We start from the raw sequence: 27,056 nt of genomic DNA, 5'->3' as shown, positions 1-27,056 counted from the left end.
ACAATAGGGCCACTCGACGCCGCTCGGCCAAGCGCGCGCTTCGCTCCAAGCCACACCGAAGTAGCCGGTCTTTCCCGATTAGGTATCGAACCTCGCGGCATGCCTTCACGACGGCTACCGGTCCGAAGTGGCCATATGTTACTCTTCATCTCCGCGTTCGGCATGACGTCACTCTACCGATGGACTTGGTATGTGCCTCTCGGTGAGGCAGGTTCTTGAGGAACAATGCAAAGCCCCTTGTACTCGTATGCCACTCTCGAATAGTCGTAGCGTCCTGTGTAGTATAAAATCTGTCGTACTTCTCTCTAAAAATACAAGATCCGGTCCCCCCCCTCGAGTTCAGAGCTCATAAGTCGAGTTCGCCCCGCGTCTAAGCCTTCAACTGCGTCACTTCGTCCCTCGCTGCGTAACTTCGAAACCTCGTCCACTGCGTTTACTCGTCGATACAGTCTCGACGAACCCTTTGACTTCGACGATTGTCGAAGAAACTGCGAACCGCGTCCTAGCTAAGTCCCCCCCCCCTTCGAGTCGTTTCCTTTCCTTCTACGATACGTCGAAGAGCTCTGCCGAGCTTCGATCGTCGCTAACTTTCCACAGCCTCCGAGTAGCTTCGACGACGTGTCGAAGCCACCTCGTACCTACCCGTTTGTTCGTAACCTTTCCCAAGGGCGTTTCTCGTGTTCACTCGAACCGCGGGACACCTTGCTGCTAACTCCCCTCTCATTAGACTATAAGCCGTCTCTCTAGTCCCTTTAGGTCGCACCCAGGTTAGGGGTTAGGGTTTCGTAGGTCGTATCAGCGGATCAATCCGATGTCGGCAATGCCTGCAGCCGCTGATCGGCTCAAGATCCTGAAGGAGATTCGCGACGATACGCGCTCTGCGCTCGAGCTGTCGGCCGAGCGCATGAAGGTGTACTATGACAAGCACGTGCAGGAGGCACCGGTCTTCGCGCCGGGGGACAAGGTCTGGCTTGATGCTCGGAACCTTAAGTTGAAACAGCCGAGCAAGAAGCTCAGTCCCAAGCGCCTCGGACCTTATGCCGTGCGGCGAAAGCTCGGAGACTTGGATTATGAATTAGTCCTGCCGAAATCGGTGCCGGTGCACCCGGTATTCCATGTCTCCTTGCTTAGCAAGTACACGCATAGCGATATCCCGGGCCGGGAGCCGGAGGAGCCGCCTGCGATCGAGGTTGAGGGCGACGAGGAGTACGAGGTTGAGCAGATCAAGGATTTGAGAATCTTCAGGCGTCAGCTACAGTACCTCGTCAAGTGGAAGGGTTATGACGACTCACATACGTCATGGGAACCGGCGCGCAACGTTGCCAATGCGCCGGCCCTCATAGCCGACTTCCACCGGAAGAATCCAAACGCCCCTCGTCAACTCAACGCTGCTACCTTTGGTGGTCTCAACTTCCAGCCAATGCCTTCGCCGCTGACTGAAGCACGATGCCGCTCCGGGTGGGAGATGGGCAAGGGCGCCTCGCATGAGGTCATGCGCCGTTGAGGGGGGGGTAATGTCACGAGTTGGTACGGCGTCTAGCCGTTTTTTAATTTTTTCCTTTTCGCGGGTTCGAACCCGCGACCTCTGTACTACTTGCCTGATACGGACGCATCATATCTACTGTACGATTAGATTAGATGGGGCGGCAGCGCACGGCACAGCTCGGGCCCCGCTGACACAGCCGCTCTGACTCACCGGCCCCCGGGGCCGCGTCGGCATGCTGCACACAGACCAGCTGCGCACAGACCAACGTGCACAGCCTGCCCTAATCTCCCCATGTATATAAGCCGGCCTCTGCTGCCCTAGGGACCTCAGTTTCGACCTCTTGTCCCTAGGTCAGTAACCCCTCATTTGTATTCCTTTCTTACCTTACTAACTAATACATTCACTTGTCCCTAGCCTTAGGTTTGAGCCTAGCTCACCATCGCTTCGGTAAGAACTAAGTCGAACGCCCCCAGCGCCTTGTTTGGTTTTCCTCTGTCGCTTGACCCTAAGTCGCGACAGCGAGTGCTCGAGCGGCCTCTCGGCGGAGTCAGCGGTGAAGGCGCCGAAGGAAGTTCAGTGGGGGGGTCACGTACATCAGGGACTGCTGACGCGGGGGCGAGCACTGTCGGCGAGGTGGACCCAACAGAATCCTCGGACTCGGACTCCGAGACTCCTTCTTCACCCTCACCCTCCTCAGGCTCAGGCTCTGGCGCAGGGTCTGGAGGGAGATCTCCTCGCGCTTGACCTGGATCGGCGACGACAGTTTGAGGGAGGCGTGAGCTAGGGGAGACAGGGCGAGAGTGCCACGAGGCCGATCGAGATGCTAGGGTGCTTCGGGGTCCGAGCGGGTGTTGCGCTCGTCGGATCGCTTTGTAGCGCGGGTAGTCTTCTGGGATCGATCGGGGTGTTCGGTTCGGGCACGGTTGCTGCTCGCAACGGTAGATGATAGTCTCAGGACCGTCTGGGATGTAGATGTCGATGAGGTCCTGTGAGTCAAATGTGTGGACTTGGCCTTGGCAGGCAGCCACGTTGGATGGGGGGAGGAAGGGGAGGTGCGCGTACTACGAAAGGCCGTGCTATACTAGCTTACACCTACGGCGCCCGAGATGACACTGAGATTCGCAGTTCACGTAGGGCCCAATACTGCTTTTGACTATTATGCAGCAGGAACCAAGGCTACGCGTCCGTGAGGACAAGTACCGCTCACTGAAGCGCAGGTACTGAAGAGTTCATTTCTCAAGTGTTGGCGATGTATCGTATGCTATCTACGTATCGTAGGGTACGGTAGGGGTGCGCACCACCCAACCTATGGGAAAGGAAAAGTGAGTGTGTGGGGTTCCGAGGAACGCCGGCAGCTTTGTGAAGTTTCGACCTAATGTCGCGACTTGAGGTCTAGCGACAGGGGAAAACCTAAAAGGAGCTGGGGGCGTTCGACTGATTCTCACCGAAGCGATGGTGAGCAGTGCTCAAACCTAAGGCTAGGGACAAGTAAATGTATTAGTTAGTATAAGTAAGAAAGTGATACAAAGGGATGCTTACTGACCTAGGGACAAGAGGTCGAAACTGAGGTCCCTAGGGCAGCAGAGGCCGGTTTATATACATGGGGAGATTAGGGCAGGCTGTGCGCGTTGGTCCGTGCGCAGCTGGTCTGTGCACAGCATGCCGACGCGGCCCCGGGGGCCGGTGAGTCAGAGCGGCTGTGTAAGCGGAGCCCGAGCTGTGCCGTGCGCTGCCGCCCCATCTAATCTAATCGTACAGTAGATATGATGCGTCCGTATCAGGCAAGTAGTACAGAGGTCGCGGGTTCGAACCCGCGAAAAGGAAAAAATTAAAAAACGGCTAGGCGCCGTACCAAGTCGTGACATTACCTTTCAAATACTAACTTACTTGTCCCTAGCCTTAGGTTTGAGCACTGCTCACCATCGCTTCGGTGAGATTTAGTCGGACGCCCCCAGCTCTCAAGTCTCCCCCTGTCGCTTGACCTCAAGTCGCGACAATTTGTATTCTTTCTTACCTTACTAACTAATACATTTTCTTGTCCCTAGCCTTAGGTTTGAGCCCCGCTCACCATCGCTTCAGTGAGATCCAGTTGAATGCCCCCAGCACCTAGGTTTTCCCCTGTCGCTTGACCTCAAGTCGCGACAATCAACTATGCAAAGGACGCATACCGCACGAGCAATCGGAAGGACTACCTGTTGCAAATGGTAGTCTGGCTGCATCGGCAAGAGGCAACAGACCGCTTCACGATCTACCTAGACTGGTGCAGGAACAGGGGGAGCTCTCCAGAGGTACATTCTGCGCACGTTACCCCGGAACATGAAGCAGATGACACTGCGGAGGCAATAATGGCAGTCAACATGGCTGTCCAGGCTGGTCCTTCGCAACTTCGCGCAGCCGCTCTCCTAGTGCGATACAATGTACCTACTAGGCACCCCGCCACACTGCGAGGCATCCCTGCTGCAGATATCATCGAACGGCAGGTCTTAAAGAGGTGAGCGAGAGATCTAACGAGGTAACGATCGGACTTCAGTAGGTGTGCAAACGACAACTGAAGTCCGTGCCACGAAACACCGGGTATATAGCCAGTCGCTACGCGAGGTGAGTGATTGCTATCTCGGGAGAAAGTTCAAAGAAAAGGGGAATGAGGTTACAGGTACAGGGACACCAGGGGCGCATCAACATCGCGCCGATCCTGACGCGATAACGCGGCATCATGCATGCGCGCGCACACGCGAATCGGTCGGACGCGCTTGGTCGTTAACAGCAGGGTGCGTCTCAATTCCTCCCGAGCATACAGGCACTCCTCCGCCTTCGCAATATCGCCTATACCCCACGCCTATTTGACGGCTTCGACATCTATCCACGCCTTGCACTTTTCCTGCTGCCCATTGCTGGCGCTGGTCATGGTCACCGCAAAAACGTTGTCCGCGCCACCCCGCCTATTCCGGCTCATGAGCGCACGGCTGCTCAGCCGGCACGCCTGGACTTCGCACTTGTACGCACTGCAGAGATCAACCAGCGCACGGCTGGCACACCGCTTGAAGGTGCGTCTTCTCTGCTACCATGTACTAGCTGTTTGCTGACGGCTGCATCCAGGTCTTCGTGTTGCGCACGTCCGCGTGATTTTCGCACTGGCTCACCATTATCCTCTACATACCGACCAGCCTCTCGTTTACGTCGAATGGTTCACTCCGTTTGGGCGCGTCGACGCGAGCTCCGGTCTCTACGTCGTCAGCCCATCCTCACGCATGCATAGGCCTTACGGTGAGGTTATTACCATTGGCCGCATTGTCCGCAACTGCCACCTACTTCCCAGCTTTGGCAAGGCAGTAGATTCCCGCTGGACTGTCCAAACCGTCACCGAGGAGTGTAGGTCATTCTATGTAAATCCATACATCGACATACATTCATTCTGTATGTTTCGAGCACATTTTTATGGTTGTGCATAGTTCTCGCTCTCTAATCTACATCATAATTTGATCTATTTTCATTCGAATATCACATGTTGCGCTGCGTGAAGATGAATAAGCAGCCAAATCGGGCGGGGGATTGCTTTGCCTATCTACCCATCACGTTGATGGCTACAGAGGCTCGCAGAAATACACCCGTCCTACAGATGTCTCGCATAGGATGGATCTCCTATGCGAGACAGCTATAGATGGCGCATCCTACCCGAGGCTACCGTAGAACCGCTGTTCTACCAGGGGGAATGCAGCTTTGCAGATGGAGAGCCCATTTCAATCTCTGCTTGTATGTCGAAGCTCGAGAGATGCTTCCGGATGCTTAGCCAAAACTTGTTGTAATATAGATATGGAGACAGGGCTTAGTGCGCATCGAATGTGCATCGGCAAAAGTTGTAGTCTCTGAGGTTTTTTATTAGAACACCGATATTCAAAGTGGAGCGCCAAAACATTAAAAAGGCTAAGGTATTTAGGGTTTCAAACCTCAGCCTCGATATCAATGAAAGTATGTATTTTAACTTGAAACAAGGGCTAAACCTACAAGTCGAGTGTTTCAGGCCTCGATCTGAGATCATCTGTCTACTGAACGCCGGGCGTCTACAGGTTGTCGTGTAACCTGCCGCAGCAAAACTGCCACCGCACGCGTACGCGTCGTGTGCACTTTGCACCCTCCACATGCTATTATTAGTGAGTGAATATTTAGCCTCATGTCACCCATCACAAGTTTATTCTCGGAGCCAGGACAATGACAGACAGCGGATCCGTATCGCTTATGTGCCGGTTACCGAGCGGCTGGTTCGCTACCAAGTGTTGGACGCCCTTTCCAGCTACTGTCATTTGCCTGAGTGGGCCTCGTACATTCGCACTCATGAATATCATGAGAACAACACATCAAATTGACAAGAGGTAAATCCAGATGATTAGAGTTTAACGTATGTCCTATTCGCTCTTTTCGATGCGGACCGCTGTGGTTCATGTACAATGGGAAATACTAAATTTAACTTGTCACCATCACTGTCGCAGGCCATCTGATTCTGCATTTGATGCAATTGGTCTATATTCACTCTCTGTGCAGAGTGCCTACTCCAACGACGAAGAGAGGCTCTCACACACGGCGTGTTAACCGTCCACAGCATCCATGGTCTGATGGCCATTCTCTATTCACATATTCCAAGTAATTCTCCGTAGCGACCGCGGTGAGCAAATGAGTGCAGGCTGGATGTCTCGATCAGCACGGCCAATCGTGACGCGGTCAGGTGATCGCGAGCCTTCAACAATGATCTCGTGTTGACCGTCAGAAAGTGTCAAGGCAGAAGTACGGCAGTGTGGTGATGACCACGTCTCCCAGATCCGGGGAAATCTGCAAAGGACGACCGGCTAATTTTGGCAGCACCTCCTCTCACGCTTGTCCTGGAAAGATATGATGGACAGGATTAGCGTGATAAGGACTTGACCAGTACGTACCCTATTCTTCCGTAATTTTGTCAGTGGGAAATCTGCTCTGCGTGGATTACAACTCCCAGTACGCCCGTAATTTGCTCACGGATCGTCCTGAAGTGCATATGCCAAAACCCTGTGGTCATCTCTCCCTCGGCTGGAAGTCAAGTCGTCTGTGCTATATCTGATGTTCACTTCGATACCCTCCTTCCTCGGACCTCGTGCCCATCATAGCCACTCGCTTCTAGTCTCGATCGGCCGGATGCGATGGTGCTGGACATCGCCACATCCAGACGCAGCTGATCAGGTGGCTGACACTCCGCTGACAGCCACAGCCATTGACAGTAGCGGTACGATCTCACGCAGAATCCCTGGAGATCACGACAGCACCACGCGGGACAAGGGCAAGCGGTGCAAGCGTGTCAATACTCACCGCGGTGAGACCGCACTATGATGCATGTCCACACGGGCTTGCAAGTCCCGAAAGTCGTATAAATTGAGCCTACGTTGCAGCGAGGCCCCTCAGCCCTCAGTTGACCTGTCGAGCCCTCTCAAGCCTAGTACTGGATAGTGAGTCGCGTTTTATACCCCTCACCCGCCTCACGTTGTCTAATAAGCTCTCATAGCTTGGTTTGTGTCATTAGAATCCACTGCATTCGTCTCTGTCACGACTTCCATCCATACTCTCTTTACGACTCAAACGACCCGCCATTATTCTTCTCTTGTTGTCATAACTATCCTTATTGTTACGATGCGCTCCTCCAACGTCCTCGCCGCTGCCACGGTCGCCGCCGTCCCCTTCGCCGCGTACGCCTAATCTTATCATCCGCTTCACATGCACTCATAGAACTATTTACAGTGCAAGCTCTGCTCCCGCATACGCCTCTGATGGTAGCGAGGCGTTCTCTCTTGGTACCGCTTGGGACGTAGCAAAAGACGGTTACAATGCCTACGAGGCTGTCAAGGGCGCGTACGATGCGTACAAGAATGACCACAAGCGCGAGGTTCCTCAGCCCTCCGGCAGCGAGGCCATCTCGCTCGGCACTGTATGGGATATCGGGAAGGACGGCTACAACGCGTACGAGGCCCTGAAAGGCGCATACGACAGCTGGAAGAGCTCCCACAAGCGGTCAGTCCCATCGCGATATGATTATCAGAGTAACACTGACATTGATCCCGATGCATCCAGGGACACCGAGTTTGTGGAGCTGCTCGCACGCGAGATCCAAAACCAGATCGATCACGAACACGCTCCCGCGCAACCTGGCCTGAGCCCCGACGTTCATCCACACGAGCGCGGGCACGGTCAAGGCCGCTTCCGGCACACTAAGGGACGCGGACGCAAGGGCAGGAAGAGCGGCAAGGGTCGCAACGGCGGCCTACACCACACGAGCTCCCGCGTGCCCGGTCATGAATCAGGCACGCACCGCCCTGCCGAGCAGACGCACGAGGCGACACATGCTCCTGTCGAGCACTCGGCATCCGTTCCTACCGCGCATGCTCAGGAGGCTACACAGGCTTACGCTCAGCACAAGGCGTATGTGCCCCGCTTGGCTATTCTTTTCTTTTGCATACTGACTCGCGATCATCTGCAGCCGCAACTGGGTCAACACTGTTGAAGACGGCATCCATGTCGTCAACGACGGCGCGAATGCGGTAGATGCCGTACACAACGCATACGAGAGCTGGAAACAGTCCCACAGGCGCGGCTGGGCGGGCGACATCGAGGAGGGTATCACTATCGTCAACGACGCGGCGAACGCCGCCGAGTCCGTGCACACGGCTTACGAGAGCTGGAAGCAGAGCCACCGACGCGCACCAGAGGCCTTTGGGTACCAGCAACCTCTTGGCTACAAGTGGCACGGCGCGATTGCGCGCGCGCTGCTGAACGAGTTGGATTGAGTGGGTTTTCTTATCTCTATAGGGCTTATTTGAAGGGTGTAGTGTTTTAAGGCATACTGTATTTTCATGTAAGTCGCGACTTTGACGAATGCAGAACGGATTCTCCTGGGAGTTTTATACTTGGTGGCCTTGATCGGTCTATGAGCCCGATTGATTAAGATGGATTCGCGCAGTAGATACAACATGTCCTCGTTGGACAACCGTCCTGCTATCAGTTGCAAATGCCCTCGACAATGGTAGGACATTTCGTCTATGAGGACCGTTGTTCTCGACTAAGACTACTTCATGTATATGAGATGCCAAAATTTCTGCAAGTACCGCAGCTCGATGTATGATGAATTCATCAGAAGCTTGAAGCTCGAGCACGGTGTGAATCAAGTCAAGGAGCGAAGAGCTTCGTCGTCGAGTGACTCTGCTGGAGCAGGTGATTTCGAGCTTGGAAGGACTAATTTTTCCACTTCGTAAGAATCCGCTGCTTTCCGGTCTCCCCCTTCGTCTCCGGAACAGAGCAACTGGGCAGGAGAGCCGTTGTCTGTCCATTCGGCGTCCGACATCCAGGTGTGAGTGTCCGCGAGATTCTTCTCCAGCATCGAGAGGGCAGACGAATGGATCTGAGCGACAACGTGTGGTTGGCTTCTCACTATCGCATTGTGCCGATCAACGTAGCTCACCTCGATCATGGCAGCTGCATCCCGCTCTAGCGAGTCCGCCATTGCTGGCGCGCTGACATCGAGTGCCAGAGACGCTGCGCTCTCGGAAGGGGCGGCGGGCTTGTCCAGCGCACGGAATATCGACGTAGCTAAACTTGAGAGGGGCGACAGCTGGGAGATCCGTGCCGGCGCGAGATCGGGTCCGATTCTCGTGGCCGCCACGGGCGCAACGCTCGCGCTCACGCTGAGGCTGGTGGGCGACTCGCGTGGGCCGTGCACGAGCTGCCACTCGTAGCGGCGCGGGGACAGTGGGGAGGGCGGAGGGGTGCTACGCACGCTGACGCTGATGCTTACGTCTGGGAGGTTTTCGTCTGCGACCGGCGGAGGAGACGCATGCGAGATATTCGCGTCCCGGCTGCTGCTCGGGCTCGCGTATCCGGGCGGAGAGCCAGCGACAGGGATCCTCGAGCCAGGTTGGGTGATGGAGACACGCTGGAAGGCGATCCCATCGAATGTGATGAGGCAGTGGCGGCAGTGGCACTCGGGCCGGTGATGTGCCTGCAGGTCCATGGGTAGTTGCAGGACAGGGGGGCGTCTCACGTCCGCCCGGATGCTATTCCGGACAGGCGTGAGTGTAGTGGCAGTGCTCATGCGGCTGAGCCTCTTCTCGCCATAGCAATCGCCAACGCGCTCCTTGGGGAATTCGGCCTGGGAGGCCCGCCGCGGACATACTGCGCGGGATGCGCGCCTGCGCTTGCGGAGCTTCATCACGAAGACGAAGAAGACGATGAGGAAGATGGCCAGCAAAATTATCCCGAAGGAGACGAGATAAGTGAGCGCGGATGAGTGATCTGCGGGGAGCGCGTCGACCGCGTCATCATCGAGAGTGTCTGCGAGGGAGGGCTGCGGGGAGGGCCTGGAAGTCAGCTGCCCCGTATCCCGCGGCTGGAGGAGCACAGCACAGGTTGAATGCACGAATGCGGAGAAAACCAATGTAGTGGTGACGACCTGGACGTCGCCCATCAAAGTGAGCCTCCGGTGGATGAAATTACCGAGCATGATGTGAGTGACGCAGCACGCTGTGAGGACACGCTATCGACAGCAGTTGGCACGCAAACTGTTGGCCAATGTTTGCCGGGGGGGTACAACATAGCTGACACTAGGAATTAGAGATTTGACCACGATGGCTGACCTGTTGTGACAGCTATGCCGTGCGGCTGACTGGAAGCTCCATATCACAGGCTAAGAAATAAAATATAGAGCTCTACAGCACCATACAGCGAGCATAGTTCAGCTGTGTGTACTCTCCTGTGTGATGGAGGGCCGTCTCAGTGACACAGCTGTTACAATGCTCACCGGTCTGATGTGTGGTCGACGTATTTTACGAAGACTTTGATGCGAACTTTCGATACATGTAGCTGTGCTGATGAGCGCGCAGAGGCGAGAGACAGCATATAATTTGAATGAGGCGGTCCACGCGGTGCCAAGACGGTCACGGTTGAGTTGATAACACGCGATCACTTGATCGTGTCCCCGACGATTGTCCGATCTTGATCTCACCAAGTTCAAGTTGTCACTGGCAAGCGCTCCTCACTATCGTGACTGGACCTCCCAACTGCAAGAACTAATTAGTGGAATAAACTCCACGTATATTCTCGCGGATCATAGGGGCCACTACAGGAGCGAGCCCACTGCGATCGTTGTCAAATTAATGTTCAATACGCCGTCAGTGTCACGATGATATTCATGTGGTGTGGTTGAACTGCTTGACAGCGGCATACCTCTTTTGGCGTCCCTGGTCCTGATATCCAATAGTATAAGCCCACTTCGGTTTCACGTCCGAACGTAACGCATCAACGCCTCCTCTGTCAAATGAAACGATACAAATTGCCATCATTGTGTAACCGTTCACAGGCTTGTCTATTCTTCGTGATGTTCGGCACTTTCCTTTGAAGAGCCGCATGCGAAGCATGACGCAGGCTGCGTAACCTGAGTGTGCGTGTTAAGCCCGAACAAGGTGAATGGCACTCGTGCACTCACTCATGGCGTCACGGTGCTCGTTGAAACTGACAGAAGGAACAGTGCAGTATACGCTTCAATTAAATCCATCAGGGTGCGCACTCATGGATATTTGCAACGACACACGCAACGCCTCTGACAGTTCGCAGCACTGTGATAGTAACTTCGACGGCATTCACATCGGCCGCTCGCTTGATGATCAACACCACCAGCACAGGACACGTCCAGCACCCGTGCTAGAACAGTATGTGGCGTATGGCCAGGGCAAAATTACGCGCGCCGGGGCGCAAAAGAAAGTATAAAAAGGGCCCACACTGCTGCCAGGATTCTTCAGCCCTCAGTTGATCTGATCGAGCCAAGCTTTACAGGTTCAGGTACTGGATAGTGAGTGCATTCAGCAGTCACAGTTATAGGATGGCCACTCACCAAAGCGTTTGGCTTACAGCTTGCCTTGTTTTCTTCCTCAATTCGCTATTTCACGACGTCTCACGACTTCTTACACACTCCCTACTCCCATTTTACGACCCGTCTCTTCCCATTTTAATCTCACGATGCGTCCCTCCACCGTTCTTGCTACCGCCGCCATCGTCGCTGCCCCTCTTGCAGCGTAAGTCAACCGCTAGCCTGAATCAGGAAGCAATCCAAGCTAATTGAACCATTCAGTGCAACCCCCATTCCCGCTGCTCCTGAAGGCAGTGAGGCATTCTCCCTTGGTACCGCCTGGGACGTCGCGAAGGACGGTTACAACGCGTATGAAGCCGTTAAAGGCGCATACGACAGTTTTAAGAACGGCAAACGGTGAGCCATCCTCCCTCCCATTCACACATCTGGTCTAACTCATTCATACCTACAGAGAGTTCGAACGCGATTTCCTTAACTTGACCCCTGTGCAGCCCAACACTCTCTGGTATCACAACAAAGTTTACCGTGAGTACCATGAGCCTGAGCCAGCTCAGCCCGCTGGTGCGCACCCATACGCGCACGAGCGTGTCCACGGCGGAGCGGATGAACGTGTCCACGACCACGACCATGAGCGCGTCCACGGCTACGGCCGTAAGGGTCACTTCCGGCACACAAAGGGCCACGGCCGCAAGCACCGCACGAGCTATAAGGCGCACCACGCCCACGAACACGAACGCCGCCCGGCGGGATACAGGGTACACCCTGATCACGAGGCGGAGCGCCGCCCAGCGGAGCATGAGGCCCAACCTCAGCACGAGACCGAACACCGCCCGGAGCAGCACAACGCTCTACCTGAGCCCACTGCCGCGCATCCCACAGTCGAACACCAGGCGTATGTGTACACCCGCTTGCTTCATAAAGCGCTCATAGCTCACACATGATGACAGCCGCGGCAAAGTGGACGATATCGACAAGGGCATCAACATCGTGAGTGATGCCGCCAATGCTGTAACCAACATCCACGACGCGTACGAAAGCTGGAAACAAAGCCACAAGCGCGGTACCGCCAGCAAGATCGAGGACGGCATTAACATTGTTAATGACGCCGCGAATGCAGCGCAGGCAGTCCACGGTGCCTACGAGAGCTGGAAGCAAAGCCACAGACGCGGCGTTGCTTCCGATATCGAGGACGGTATTCATATCGTGAACGACGCGGCGAATGCCGCGGAAGCCGTTCACGGCGCGTACGAGAGCTGGAAGCAGAGCCATAGGCGCGAGCCTGAGCCATACGTTTTGCCCAGCTCAAGATGGCGGCACTTGGCCATCGCTCGTGCTCTGCTTGACGAGCTCGACTAAGGGGACACAGTGCAAGATGCACATCGGGAGTATTAGTATAATCATGTTAGTTGACGACTTTCGACGAAATAGCGAATTCTTCTGAGGGCTCAATATTCCGCGCGTGATAATCTGAGAATGACTTGTCTTTGACCTCCATCTATTAACAAGCCAACACCGTCGTTTGAAATGTAAACCTTATCGGAAGGTAAAGCTGAAATTAAATGTTGCGGATGGATATCCGGAGCTGTGGAAATTTGGCGGAGGTTGGGAAGACACAGCCATCTTTCCCACACATGTAGTGCCTCGCTTATTGAGACTAGACTAGCTGCGCAAGATGCCGGTAATATGCGACGTTCAAGTACATATAACCTATAATTTAGTATTGATACACTTTTGATGTTCAATAAACTACACAACACGAGAGCGATATATGACTGAGAACGCGACCAACGCAAGCACAGCGTGGGATCAGAACCTTAAAGCGGACTGTAGCGACGAGGGAGCGGTGTATCCACATTGCGGATGGCTATGAGCACGATTGGTCTATAGGCGGTGAGGATTGATGTCAGTTGACGCGAACACATAAAATGGATAAAAGGCAAACCAGTGTATCAAGTGCGACGGACGATTTCGAAATGGGGCTGCAGGCTCGCCTTCGAGACATGCCTGATCTCGGTGAGATAGATCTCCTCGAAACGAATACCGTCATCCCCAAGTTTCCATACGGGGTCGACAACGGCACCATCTTTGACCACGAGCTTTTGGTTCTTTCATCCAGCCAATGAGATTACAACAGATAAGCGCAAGAGCAAAAGGCGACTAACCCTGATGATCATCTGCACTTCCAGAGCAACAATTTCGGCCAACTTTGCTTTGCTGATAATACCTTTGGCGTTCTTGACGATGTATTGTCCGCTTCTGTACTCCTCGTATTTACCTGGCCACTACATAGGAGGGTCAGCACAGGACTACCACGGTATAGTCGAACTTAATACATTGATGCGAAGCGTAATCTTGGTAGTTTTCTGGGGAAGCTCTTGGAACGCCTGGACCTGCATGTCGGGACGGCTCTTGACCGCAGGCTTGAGACATTCAGTGAGGGGAATACCAAGCCCAAACGCCCCTTCCGTCGACGGATAATCTGCCGATGCGTTGCGCGAGACAAAGGATGTTTCCTGGCCCTTGTATGGTTCCTGGGGGACCTTCTCTCTACACAGCGCCTGCGGGTCGGTGCCACTCAACTGTCAGAATACACTTCTCATCACGCGTATTGATAAAGCTCACCATAGCATCACCAATCGCTGAGTCGACGGCCACCCTAGCCCTTCGGGCATCAGGATACCACGGGTGGTTATTGCGAATGTCATATTCAGGCTGGCCGGGAGAAGACATTGTACATAAACGATTTGGGCGCAAGGGATTCGTGTGAGGACAGGTGGCGATTGTGGTGTGAAGGAAGGTGGAGATAGTTGTGTGAGGGCGGGTGGAGATTGTTGGCATACTTCCTTCGACCCCACGACGCATGTTTATAAACAGTTGCTGTCGATGTGTCTGTGAGTTAGAGCAAACTGTTTGTCGGAGAGGATAGACAAATATCGAGGGATACGCCAGGCCTTGAAGCAGCATACACAACCTTTCATCGTGTTGTTATAGTCAGATATTGCCCCTTCTATGCAATTATCGGGTTAGGCATGAGCTTGTGCTTACTAGTGCGACGCGAGGAAATGCTGGTAGGGCCCTCTTACCAGCTAATCACAGACTAGCTCTGGCCTTTTGGATGCCGAAGATCTGTGAGGCATACTACAGGCGGAACTCCTTGGGCCGGTGACACCAGTGAATACATGGACGGTCGTTTTGAGCCGGCGACACCAGTGTATACATGGATGGAGCTGCTGCGACAGATATCTACTGCGTGAATCAATATCTCCCTTGACTTTACCATGTTGTCATCCTTGGATAATCGGTCATCGTGGAATCAGCAAAGAGAATACTTGTCCGATCAAGGTTGATTGACATTCAGCGGCCGCCAAGGAAGGTCTCGAACGCGCCCTCTCTGATAGAGCCGGAAGCGCTAAGTATTATTGGGCGTCACATCAACAGACAGCTCGACTGTCTAGAGGAGAGGATTGCGCATGGAAGGCCAGAGGTATGGGGACAGTTTTGTGCGACTGCATATACCTGCAACTTGCACCGCAAGGCACCGCATCCATGCAATCTAGAGTCTGCGTAAACCTACTTCAGGATACCGCCTCATGGCGTGACCAGTGACGGATACTCTAGTTCCTCACCTCCGACGCACTGGTGCGATGCCCACTTACTACCTACCATTGAGTGACTTCCAGAACTTGCAGATATCCATCCTGGATATTACTATGCGAGCGTGTCGTGCATACGGCGTAAGATCATCCTTCGTGAGTTCCTGTACCGCCGAGGCCCAGGCTAGTATTCGTCATAGTGCAGAAATGAACTTGTAGGCACGGTAGATATCCAGCGATCAACGGGAGAAGCGAGCAATGTCGGGTGTTGTCTCGTGCGGAGAACATGTGGATTTACACCGTTAAAAAGCAAGGAATATCCCACTGCCGGAGGTGTCGAACGAGTATATGAGTATCCCTCGAGGTTTCCTCATGAAAGATAACGATTGGTTCCAACTAGGACATTTCTTTTCACAATGTCGAGGTTCCAGATTTCAAGGCCCGCGATTATGATTGGCGCCGAGATTACTATAGACTTACCCGAGAATATTTGTGCGCAAGCGGGGTTGATGGGGACTTCGGAATCATGGCCTGGCTGGGCCCGGCAAAGTACCGGCATAGCCATAATTCACCAAAATTAGCCGTTAGTTTCAGAGTCCTTCATCCCCGCTGAAAGTCCGATTACGCACACAACGAGTTCAACAGGTTTCACGGCATGGACTCAACTGTCAGCCTGGTCGAAAGCTTCATCGCTGTGTACATGTCCCTCTCAACTCGTCGATTTGCAACAAGAGTTGACGACCACCAGCGCCGAGCTTGGCTATCTTGTTTGTCCCCGAGTCGTCCTGCGTCGCAGTCGCTGCCAGGTCCCTACTACGTCCTGTAACCCGTAATTCTACCTCTCAGGTATCGCACTGCTCAACGAACGGCATATCATCGTGCTGCGTTCATGTGCTGTCGTCGCCGCCAAGTGATTTCCATCTCCGCCGTGTGCAAGCCATCTATAAACCTCAGGCTGGAACTCGATCAATCGATCGAGCCATGTTGCCTGTAAGTTCATTCAAGTTCAAGTCACTTTATCCCAAGCTTATGCGAGACAACGAAGGTAGAATGTCTGCTATCTGCATAAACTAGCCGCCAGGAGCCGACCTACGAGGTCCGCAGCGTCGTGCAGACCACACAATCAACTTGAAACTGAGCTGTGCATTAGAGCGACGGTCCTCAGGCAAGACTCCAAGGCCTGGATCGCCTGTCATGTCAGAGCCGATCGACACTTTACCTGCATGGAACGTGTGACGGCGTCATGTTCAACTTTCCGACCGTTCATCCTCGTTCCCCGCGTCCGTACTTCACACACCAGGCCCAATGCACCTCGTCGCTCATTTCTTCCTACTTGCCCTCGCCATTGAGTGCGTGTGCGCGAGTCATGCACACCTTGACGACTCCCGCACGCACCGGCAGAGCCAGCACTCGCGTCTTGCACGCCGCGCAAACGGCCGCTGCGGCGCACAGCGCCAGGACAAGGTGCGCCTCCGCACCGCCTCGCCCCCCGTCCGCCTTCCTGACCCCGCACAGACAGAGCAGAACCTGAATGATGCGAGCATCCCGTCCTTCGTGCTCAATGTCACGTCAAACGTTATAAATGTTCAGTCCGCCTGCGGACCCACCGGCGCGACCCGTAAGCCCCTCGTCCCCCCTTCCCTCACGACGCCGACTGACTGACCGGCACATCCCAGCGAATGTGACACCCATCAGCGGGCCAAACGGCAACATCGACTGGCTCAACTGCGGCGTCGGCGACGGTGGCTGGCGACCGCCTTTCGTCACGGCCAACGATATTATCGCAAAGGACCTGGACGCTGCACTACTGGAGCCCGGCTCGCCGTTCACCGCGTGCAGCGCGTACGTTGCGACGTTCAAGAAGTACGCGACCAAGTATGGTGGTGAGTGCTCGTGTACAGTTATGTCCCTATGTAACCGTGGCTGACATGAGCGTGTGGTGGTGTGCAGTCCCCCCGATCCTCATCGCAGCTATTGCGATGCAGGAGAGCACGTGCAATGCGAACACGGTCGGCGGCGCGGGTGAGCAGGGACTCATGCAACTTACGCAAGACAAGTGTGGCAGCGCGCCGAATGGCAACTGTAAGGATGTTGTAAGTTCGTCTGCACATTCAGCGCGAGCGATGCTGAATGTTGTGTATGCGCAGGACTACAATATCAAGACGGGGACAAAATACTTCAGCACAGTGTTGAAGAACAATAATGGGAACGTACTCCTGACGCTCGGGAACTACAACGGCTGGCCGGCGGGCATGACATATGTACGTTCACTTCAGGCAACGCATCTCATGCATGACTCATCTGCAAGTATTTCAGGGTCAGGCCACTGCACCGGCCAAAGGGCCCTGCTGTAGATGTCAGAACAACCTCGACTAGTATGTCTCATCTGAAGGGTTCATTTTATTCCACATTGGCTGATGGGAAATGCCATCACAGCCTGCACCAGACACTCAATGGGTGGGTCCAGAATATCAACCCATACACAAGCAATCCACGCATTGGAAAATATTTTAATTTGGATCAGTGTTTCTCAGACTCATAATCTGAATATGTTTTACTACTTCTCCACTCTATCTCAATATCCCCATTCAATGTGATATAATGTTCTCTAATACCCAATGTAAAAATGCAGCAAGGCAACATGTCATCTGTAAACATACCACATATTCTGAGCACAAGCAAAAAGCAATTAAGAAACAAGCTTAATCCATTTGCCAACACTCCGCATCACAGCAAATGCTGCGACAGAAAGTGCCAACAAAAAGAAAGAGCGAGATCCCCCGACGACACAAGCCGGCACTGCAGTGGCAAAGTCATCGAATCTCCGGGTTGCAAGCAGAGCCCGAAGGCAAGGGCGGCAAAAATTGGATAACCAATAATGGAGGCGGTGCCTCCATAATAGTGGTTAAACTATTAAGAACAGATACTACACTTGATCTAAGCCAAAAGGCCAGAGTGGTAAAGATTCACGGTGTTTGAGTGCGGCTTATATAGGGCGCGCGAGGGTGCGCACGGACCAGCGGCTGTTTGCGCAGCTGAGGAGGGCGCCGACCTGCCGCGTTTTCTCTTTCTCTTTCATCCCACACATGTACGTTGTTTCTAGAGTCTGGGTATTATATTTCTCAATGGCGGGCTCTGCAAGCACGAAGAATGAAGATGTCACTATGCAGACAATTGATACCGCCAGCCCCATCATTACTTTCCTACTCCGCTGATGCCTTCCTGCAGTTTCCAGCGGCGATCGGAAACGCTAACCTCCTCGACGAGAGCCCGCGTTAGATAGTAGACTAGTAACTGCGTATGTAAGAATATTCAGAGTCGTGTCTCGAGACTACATTCCTACTCGCTGCTAACACCTACGTATAGAAAACATGGACAATGCACAACGCGTCGACGATCTGTGGTACGACGACGGCAGTGTTGTGCTGATCGCCCAAGATCGTGCTTTCCGCGTCCATCGATCTATCCTCTCCCAACAGTCGTCGGTCTTCCGGGATATGTTTTCCATCCCGCAGTCCTCTGACGTCGTGAATATGGACGGCTGCCCTACTGTCGAGCTTGCAGATGATGCCTTCATGCTAGAGCACTTACTTCGTGCGATCTACAATAGGTTGTAAGTGCAGCCTCCGTCAATTGTAAGGACTGCACTCTCATTTATGTGATATACGCCACCAGTTTCTTCTTGCCCTGTGCAACCCAAAGCGCGAACGAGGTGGTTCGCATAGGAACATCGATTGCCTCCCTGTCTCATAAGTATGACATCCCGCCCCTCATGAAGGAAGCAATCGTTCGCCTCGAAGAGATATATAGCACCAAGTTCGAGGACCATAATCGTTATCGCGTCGACGAGGATCCCATGGATGACGGCACAGCGATATTCGTCATAAACGTTGCCCGCAGGATCGAGCCTTCGCCTCTAGATCGCATCCTTCCCGTCGCATTCTATTACTGTCGCCGTACCGGCCAACTTCCAATGTCTCCGCTTGTTTACGGAATCAGGCGGGGGCCTTGCTCCCCTCCAGAGAAACTTTCTGATGAAGACCTCGCACGCGTGCTCCGCGGGAAGTCGGAGCTGGAGTTGAGCATGACGCTCGCCTTCACGGAGGTCTTGCTACCTCCAGACGCGAACTTCGGCACTAGATGCCGCAATTTGCTGTCATGCAGGGATGAGTTGAACCAGCTTATGCGCTGTGTCATGGCGTCTATTCCGACCGCACAGATTCTGGCCGATTGTCCTGACCATTTCTATACGGGGCTCTGCGTAGTCTGTCGCGAGCATGTGAAACGCGCCCTAAGCTCATCGCGACGGAAAGTATGGGGTAATTTGAAAGTATTATTTGCGTTGTGACACCACCGTTACCTGTAAGTTCATCCTTTGCGACTTCTATGAGCCGATGATGGTTGCCGATCTGACGGTCATCGATACCAGGAGGCCAGATAACTGCGAAGGACATGGCATGTTACTGCATGATATTCACAGGCACAGTGCTCGCTATCCGAGCTAGTCCTACTCCGCTGTCCTATACAGGTGCGCCACGTTTGGCTTGTACTTATGGTGGGTCAGAAAGTCGGGACTTCGGCATTCCACTATGTACACACATGTATGTTCGGTGAGAATGACCTTGAAACCAAGGTCTGGTAATCTCGCGCAGCGCGTAGCAAGAACATGAGATTAGCATACGTGCGCATGTGACTCTTCCCTCTCAACCCTGGCCCTTGGGCTCGTCTTTTGTGCCTTTGTGAACGGCGAATATGCGATAACGTGCAATAGGATGAATCACCGCGGTAAGTTACTCAATGTTATCTAGCATGTGCGATTCTGCTACAGTGACACGGAGAGACAGCAGCTCGCTATCCCTCTCCACCCTTTTTGATTTACTATGTTGTCGCTGTGAGGAGCTATTTTACTGATAAACTCTAGTGTAGATGCCTATACCTTGCAAATTCGATCCGGGATGATCGATGAATTCTGGCTTGTGCGCCGCGAATATCGCAAGCTCTCCATTTCTCAGCATCGCACGATACAAACACCGGGCAATAGAAAACGTCGCTGGCGGCCATTCCGGACAAGGATATCCCTCAATGTCAAGGAGTTGCTATTGACGACAGAGGTGCGCCAATAGTTCCCGGACAGTGTCTGGTACCCCGCGAGCCTGACATCCCCTGCATTAGAAGTTATGACGTCGTGAAAATCGATTTCATGAAGGGTCACGTACGCAGCAAGAAACCTTTCTGAGGCCGACTCTTGAGCGCAAAGTGCATGAAACGCGTATTCGGAGGTCATGTCACGCCGTGATAAGGCAGGGAAGGAATATCGTACTGGTGTCCTGTGAGAGAGAGAGGCGCTGACCCCTGGAATGCAACCTAAGTACGGCCTGTTGCAACCCTGTACACATATCAGGTCACCATTTTCTCGAACAACAATTGAAGTGCGCCGGTCCGTGTAAACTCCTAGCAATGTATGTATGATACGCTGCTGTGATCTTACACGGATCGGTGCACGATAGAAACCTATAAGAAATGCTAGTATAGTTGTGAATTGTACGTAGCGTCTAACTCAATGGACGAAATATAGACTACCGTATAATCTGACTAGTAATTACGGCTACATACGATACAGTTACTACGCGATCTATCTTCTACTCTTACCACGGTACCCGCACGTCTTCAATAGAGATTGATGCAGCGTACCTTCGGTCGGAGTAAGAAGCCCAACATGAATCGACGCGCGTCTGCTGCCCCGAGTCCCAATGTCGACATCATGCTTCATTGGCTCAAAAAATAAATGCTTATCGGTTACCTCAAAAGCGGTTGAAATTCCAGAGCGGTGTTCTGGTTTCGTCAGAGTTCTCCTCGGCGTGCATGCCGTGTTGCGAACGGAGGCCGTTTTATCGCACCTCAAAATATCCACCTCAATATGGCAAGAGCTTCGATCATAAAGCAGTAATGGGCATGACTTGGCTAATGAGTATGTGGGGGAATTATATAGGAGAATATAAAGCCGGACACAAGATTAGTACAACCTCACGGGAAGAAGCATCAAGCATAGCAACGGGGACACATTTGCTACCTTTTTTTGGAAGTACAGTCGACACTCAAGGCAGTAGATCACATGGTAACAAGTTACACCGCTCGTTCTGTACCTTACGTGTTTACTGGCTACAAGCTATGTTACACACCGTTATTTGATATTGCCTTCAGTCTCTATTCCTGCCAGAATTATCATGCCTTTTCCATGGTGGTTATAACTGGGTCCGAGGAGAAGCACTAGTCGTGCCACCGTGAGCGACGACCGCTATCCAGTGTCCACTCGTCTCTTATCTATGTTGTGACATGTGAGGACGAATATGGCCAATTGACAAAGGATATGTCTGTACCTAGAGAACTCGATCCCATAAGATTTCCGGGGCATGCACGGGGAACATCGTACAACTCCACAAGCGTTCCAACCATCAGCGCCGCACAGGCCAAACATTAGTTGATGGAAAAAGTTCCTGGCATCTGCGTTGCTCAAGGCATGGCACTGCCGCACGTGCTCGATAGGTAACCTATTAGCGAGCACACCCAAGCATGCAGGGAAGCGTGACTTAGCGGCACTACAGTCTGCGCGCATGGTTACAGTCGCCATGTTCCCTACAAATGCGTCCCCTGTGCAGCAGTCATTGCCATCGCTCTGAGATGTCGCGTCGGCAAGCTCAAACAGTAGCGCCGTAAGCTGGCTCTTCTGAATCTTTGAGAGGAAGGAGCCCACTGCATGGCAGGCATGACTCCAGTCCTCTGCACCGAAAATGCAACAGTTCAGCACGAGCACCTTCAACTTGGTGTTGGAGATCAGCCTGACGTGCTCTGTCGCAGATTTAGGCGTCAAGCAAGCTTGTGAGCCACCATTGAAATATGACTGACCTTTTGGAGCGAACGGCAGGCACAGGTTCTGCAAGGACGGTTTAAACCTTGGGAGTAACGTCTCCGTGAAATGCTGCCAGCTAGGGACTTCGATGCCACCGATGGTAAGGCTTTGTATTGTCATACGCTCGGGGCCAGAAGCCAGCCAATTCAAGAGGGACGCAACGATTCCTGACGGCACGTCCCAGAACGTCAAAGAGTTGTAACAGATGGCTGTAATACGACGATAGTCATCGTGAGCAATTTGACGCTCAGCGACAAACCCTGCATAAGGTTCCTTAATGGCGGCGAAACAGTCGACTTTGTGGAGAACCACATTATCGAGCTTAGGAAACGCGGCAAGCAGGCGTTCGAGGTCGCGTGTTGAGCGGAACGTGCATGAAGACACCCAGAGAGAGGTCACGGATGCGAAGAGCGGGAGGTAGTCGAAGAAACTGTCAGGATGGAAGCGTGACTTAGGGCCGGTCCATATCGCTCCGCGAAGGCAAAGAGTTCGTGGACGGATGTAGGCTGCCAGAAATAAGGGGGACGAGTGAGCGAATGGCCTTTTGCGATTGTCGTGAATATGGAGTGCACGAGACTCTGAGTCATCTAGGAAGAAACGACTATATTCTGAGACACGCCGCAGAGACGTTTCGCTCTGTATAAAAATCTGCCTGGACATTTGGGAAGAATGTCTGTCCTCGGCACGTTAGTAGCGCTGCCGCTGTGGCCTGTGCGTAGTGTAATCAATGCACGTACATAAGGGGTTACAGAATGTTGACGTACGCACCGACAATGCCACGGAAACGTCAATAAGCTAGTGGAGGCCTCAGCCCATGGCTCACCCTTATATTATTCATGCACAAGGCGCTACTTCAATATGGCTGCCTGACAATATATGGATGAGTCTCCTGAGCGGGATATAAAACTTTTCCTATCTCCGGCTACGGGCCATAGTGTCTGACCAGTAAATATTGCACCGCGCGTTTGTGGAGGCTTACTGTACACATAGTCCTCGGAAGTGTACCAAGTCTTCGGACCCTCGGATATCATGACAAATGAGTAACATATTCGGTATGGACCAACCACTTACCTCCGATCCTCAATGTTCGCAGCTTCTAGAGTGGGGTCACACCGGAGGCAATATTGAAATTTAGCACCCCTGATATCCATTAGTAGGCAGCCTACAAAGAGAGCGCCCGTTTTGATGCAGATAAGTAGTTGGATAGATATCCATCGAATATAGTTCCAATGTTGGTCAGCCAATCAGCAACCCCCGGTGAGCATGTGGAGCTTCATAATAGCATTCGAAATTCCACTTCAGCGCATTTTAATTCAGGTGCTTAGTACTATGCTCCGGGTTGGCATTATTGAAAATTGTCTCTGGCGATCAGGATGAAATTGAATAGATTGTATTTGATATCTAGGCATAATTTGCGCGATGATTCTGATAATTACCGTGAAAGACAACACTAATCGGTACAGTGTTGTGCGAGTCGTCAAATGATCGCGCGACTGTCGTTTAGTCGCATGATGCCAGTCGAAACGACTACAAGCGACGACGACTGTTCCCACGGCAGCGACTATTCCCACGACCGTTCAGCCACACCTGACGCTAGAGGTGATGCGGGAATGGGAAGGCGATTTGGCCACAAAATAATACCATACGCAACAGGATGTGATGCTAGCAATATGTGTAAATGAGAATACATATAAATTCTATGAGCAGAGACTCAGCACTCAGTTCAGACTATCTTGTGCATCGAAGATGAGAAGTCGAGAAGCTTATGAAGCTCAACTTCATCCTGCAAATATGCCTGAGCCTGTTTTCCATCCTTGTGGGATCTTGAAGTCGAATAGATCTCTCAGTGACAGGGAGAGGCAGCCAAGTGAAGTCATTGGCCCCTCGTCCATGCCCTGATCCGACGATGCCTCTTTGGACTCTTCGGGCGCCTGCGTGTCAGAATTGCGCACGTGAATATTGGGCCGTGTCTGCGCAAGCCGTGGGAAAGTCGCGGCGACTTTTCGACTGTCGTACAGTCGTCGATTAATCGCCCCAGTCGTGGGAACGACTGGGACGACTGGCAGACGACTGGCCCAACACTGAATCGGTATATCCAGCGCCAAGTACTGCATTCTACTCGTCTGGATATAGTAGGCTTGAAAGGATTGATGTGTGTTCCTGGGGAGACTATCTTGATGAGGTATCGATCGCAATTTGGACATACTCGTGCCAATTCGCGCATTCACGCCGTACATACTTGGTACCGTAGTCACCGTACTGTATTCTTATCACCGAGAGGTGCAACGAATCCATCGCCTTGTAGCTCGTTTGACAGCTGTTCTTGTTCACTGGCGTTGCTGGATTGGTACTTGATCAAGATATCATGATGTATGGTCCGCAGCCTCCGGGTATACCAGATTCGATTTACTGCGCGAGCTACATCCATCATAAAAGCCGGCGACAGCCAATACAAGACAGTGATGCGTACTTGGACATACCCGAGTGGTCCTCTGACATTCCGCTCGCATTTCATCGAAATGGGGGATCCCAACTTTTTCCACCTTATGGTGTTCATGCTGTCTGGTGATGACGAGTGGAATATTATGCGATGCGTTGCATCGCACGGGCCGACGTTATTCACGGATAGACTTTGCGAGGTCGGAGGTATAGCCATCTATACGCGGTAACTTCTGTTTATGTGACGGGTTAGTTGTTGAGCCAGAGGCCAACAAGAGCACGGATAATAGTATGGCCACTCACTAATGCCAGCACCCTCCTGAACGACTGTGTGGGATAGAAAGGTCAACTGGGCTCACCGCTCGACCTGCGTCTATAGACATGGCGAACTTGCGAGTTGATCGCGTGGAAGGGGCTGGTACCATCCTTTGGCGAACTCACTGTCGAGGCGTGAGCTGTCTTCCTAGCACTTGGGCCCTTAAATATAAATACCGAATTGGTAGGCGACGCCGGTGCCAAAATATTGTGAAGCATACGATGAGCGCGACTATGATCATGCGTTTTGTGCTATGAATTCTGAGCTCGTTGCTTCACGGATGCGCATATAATAGCATGAGGAAGCGTTTCGACTCGAAACTGGGGTGATCTGATAAGTCAGACGCACAGCAGGAGGCGGTCCTATGTCAATAAGCACACTAAGATTATCTGCAAAAATACGGATACAGGTGGATAGCCAGGCCACGCAAGTGTGGGGCAGGAAAAATAGGGGGACCATCGCCCGCCTTCCCCCTCCCCCACAGGCGAGGACTGGCATTACTCAACTAGCTTCTGTAGTACGACGTGTCAGGATGAAACTCTGATGAACTGGTTATGAAAGTGCCCGTACCTGTAAAACTCTATCCGAGAAGAGTTACGACCCGTGCGTCGCGAACATTGGAAGACGCCTCGTGCATTCCATTTGTCATTACCACACAGCGTGAACATCATACGGTGGAAAAACTCCTTCGCGCGCTCCTCGGTTAAGGCGCTGCATTGGCGCATGAGCTCGATCGATATTTCGCTTTCGTACTGCCTATCGATATCACGGTTTTCGCGCATGTCAGCATCCGCGATGTCTTCCAAAGACATATCCCCCGCGCAAGGGCTTCTCGTACTCGGAGAGACGGCCAACTCCAATCGGAGTGTCTTGACATTGCTTCGCCTTATCACCAAAAGTATCGTGTTGAGTTTAGTGCATGCGTGGCTCCAATCTTGTGCATCAAACGAGCAACAACTTAGTTCGAGCGTCTCCAACTTCGAGCTGAGGTGCAAGGTGACGTGCTCTGTCCAAGGCTGATCGTTAAACCGGTCTCGCGGTTCATCGACTAATTTTAGGCTGACCTCTCTGAGTGAATGGAATGCATAGATGCTGCAAGGATAGCTCCAGTCGCGGGAGCAGATTGTCCAAGGAATGCTCCCACCCGGATCCTTGAATCCCACCGATGGTCAGGCTTCGCATGTCTACGGATGCTGGGCTAGCGGTGAACCAGTCGCACAAGGAGGCGACTACGTTGGATGGCATATCCCGTAGGGTCAGAGAGTTGTAATACACGGTAGTGATGCGGCGATAGCTCCCAGAAGGTACTTTGTACCCCGCATTGGGATCCGCCACAGTGTGGCAATCGATGTCGCGAAGGTTCACATCGTTCAGCTTCGGAAAAGCAGCAAGAAGGCGTTCGAGGTCGCATACTGAGCGGAATGTGCAAGACGACACTGCAAGACACGTGATGGAGGTGAAGAGCGGGAGGTAGTCAAAGAAACTAGGGTGGAAGCGCGATTCGAGGCCGTCCCATTTGACATCGTGGAGGCACAGGGTACTGATCTTGCTTGTGTGGGGTGCTAGGAAGTGCGGAACGATGTGGGCAAATGGGTTCTCGTGGTTGTCGTGAACATGCAGCTCGCGTGTGTCATCGAGGGAGACTCGTCTTCGGGGCTTCCGCAGGGATTCGGAGAGGTGCTGTAGAGAGCTATTCGTCTGCACATAGACTCTCTCGAGCAGCAGGTCACGGGCGCGTTTCGTCCAAGCACGAGAGATGAGAGTGCATGCCTTCAACGCGGCTGGATCGTCACGCATGATGTCGATCACCATATCGATTAGCTCTTGTGGGAGGCGAGGACAGGAAGTGGCGAGAACTGAGAATGAGTGTGACTTCATGCATCTTCGCTTGCGTGGTCGATCTGTCGGCGGAGCGGTATGGCACGGCATTGGCAAGATGGATTTGCGCATTCGTAAATGCGGACCGGCCCTGTCATTAAATGACAATAACTGGAGGAAAAAAGTGACCGGTCCAGTTACCGCAAACCCCATGTTGTCAGAAACCTGCATACTCACTTGGGCTTCTTGATTATTTTCCCGCCAAAGATTTGCGAGCACGAAAACAATCGCATTCTGGGCTAGCATTATAGGGCTTGACGCCGATGCTGCCGCCAGGAGGTACAGCTCTACGCGGTGACAGTGACCTTGGCATCATTTTTACTATCATTGAGCGACCTCTCTCTACGAGTATTATGAATAACCCAACCTCCAATTCTCTTCAGCTGGCCCCGTTGCAGGGATCTCGTTGTAAGGGTTCAGCCAACAAGACGAGAATAGACTGGATGAGTCTCAGGCGCGAGGTAGTAGAGGAGAGCGCAAGTTGCGCACGTCCGACTCGAGAGGTCATGACAGGAGTATAAATGCCGGACGGGAGGATATCCAGTTATATGTACTAGCACATCAAG

At 52.8% G+C, this 27,056-nt stretch overlaps 7 protein-coding genes across 7 annotated transcripts; 3 read left to right on the top strand and 4 right to left on the bottom strand.

The window, feature by feature from the left end:
* Positions 1-1,914: 1,914 nt before the first annotated feature.
* POSPLADRAFT_1138288 (hypothetical protein) lies at positions 1,915-3,147 on the bottom strand (the record flags this gene model as incomplete). The annotated part of the gene is made up of 3 exons (XM_024484887.1): positions 1,915-2,547; positions 2,756-2,841; positions 3,087-3,147. 3 exons carry the CDS (start codon positions 3,145-3,147, stop codon positions 1,915-1,917), a joined length of 780 nt encoding a protein of 259 aa, XP_024341317.1.
* A 696-nt stretch (positions 3,148-3,843) lies between these two features.
* POSPLADRAFT_1032849 (hypothetical protein) lies at positions 3,844-5,353 on the top strand (the record flags this gene model as incomplete). Its single annotated transcript, XM_024476891.1, has 4 exons — positions 3,844-3,903; positions 4,284-4,530; positions 4,583-4,855; positions 5,295-5,353. 4 exons carry the CDS (start codon positions 3,844-3,846, stop codon positions 5,351-5,353), a joined length of 639 nt encoding a protein of 212 aa, XP_024341316.1.
* A 1,782-nt stretch (positions 5,354-7,135) lies between these two features.
* On the top strand, positions 7,136-12,713 carry POSPLADRAFT_1138115 (hypothetical protein; the record flags this gene model as incomplete). Its single annotated transcript, XM_024484872.1, has 5 exons — positions 7,136-7,191; positions 7,244-7,513; positions 7,574-7,921; positions 7,980-8,216; positions 12,305-12,713. The coding sequence occupies 5 exons, from the start codon at positions 7,136-7,138 to the stop codon at positions 12,711-12,713; spliced, it is 1,320 nt and encodes a 439-aa protein (XP_024341315.1).
* A 593-nt stretch (positions 12,714-13,306) lies between these two features.
* Positions 13,307-14,087, bottom strand: POSPLADRAFT_1138345 (hypothetical protein; the record flags this gene model as incomplete). The annotated part of the gene is made up of 4 exons (XM_024484896.1): positions 13,307-13,462; positions 13,520-13,639; positions 13,691-13,936; positions 13,980-14,087. 4 exons carry the CDS (start codon positions 14,085-14,087, stop codon positions 13,307-13,309), a joined length of 630 nt encoding a protein of 209 aa, XP_024341314.1.
* A 2,168-nt stretch (positions 14,088-16,255) lies between these two features.
* On the top strand, positions 16,256-19,298 carry POSPLADRAFT_1045549 (glycoside hydrolase family 23 protein; the record flags this gene model as incomplete). The annotated part of the gene is made up of 9 exons (XM_024478792.1): positions 16,256-16,568; positions 16,627-16,833; positions 16,901-17,043; positions 17,098-17,211; positions 17,259-17,325; positions 17,684-17,762; positions 17,945-18,009; positions 18,317-18,563; positions 18,626-19,298. 9 exons carry the CDS (start codon positions 16,256-16,258, stop codon positions 19,296-19,298), a joined length of 1,908 nt encoding a protein of 635 aa, XP_024341313.1.
* A 1,919-nt stretch (positions 19,299-21,217) lies between these two features.
* Positions 21,218-22,517, bottom strand: POSPLADRAFT_1032842 (hypothetical protein; the record flags this gene model as incomplete). Its single annotated transcript, XM_024476890.1, has 2 exons — positions 21,218-21,271; positions 21,381-22,517. 2 exons carry the CDS (start codon positions 22,515-22,517, stop codon positions 21,218-21,220), a joined length of 1,191 nt encoding a protein of 396 aa, XP_024341312.1.
* A 1,118-nt stretch (positions 22,518-23,635) lies between these two features.
* On the bottom strand, positions 23,636-26,424 carry POSPLADRAFT_1138226 (hypothetical protein; the record flags this gene model as incomplete). Its single annotated transcript, XM_024484882.1, has 5 exons — positions 23,636-23,938; positions 24,118-24,207; positions 24,338-24,419; positions 25,183-25,660; positions 25,776-26,424. The coding sequence occupies 5 exons, from the start codon at positions 26,422-26,424 to the stop codon at positions 23,636-23,638; spliced, it is 1,602 nt and encodes a 533-aa protein (XP_024341311.1).
* Between the last annotated feature and the right edge of the window lie 632 nt (positions 26,425-27,056).

The sequence above is a fragment of the Postia placenta genome (genome assembly GCF_002117355.1).
Source record: "Postia placenta MAD-698-R-SB12 unplaced genomic scaffold POSPLAscaffold_4, whole genome shotgun sequence".
Taxonomy (NCBI): domain Eukaryota; kingdom Fungi; phylum Basidiomycota; class Agaricomycetes; order Polyporales; family Adustoporiaceae; genus Rhodonia; species Rhodonia placenta.
The sequence above is the reverse complement of the archived record's forward strand: the minus strand, read 5'-3'. Positions and strand labels throughout refer to the sequence as shown.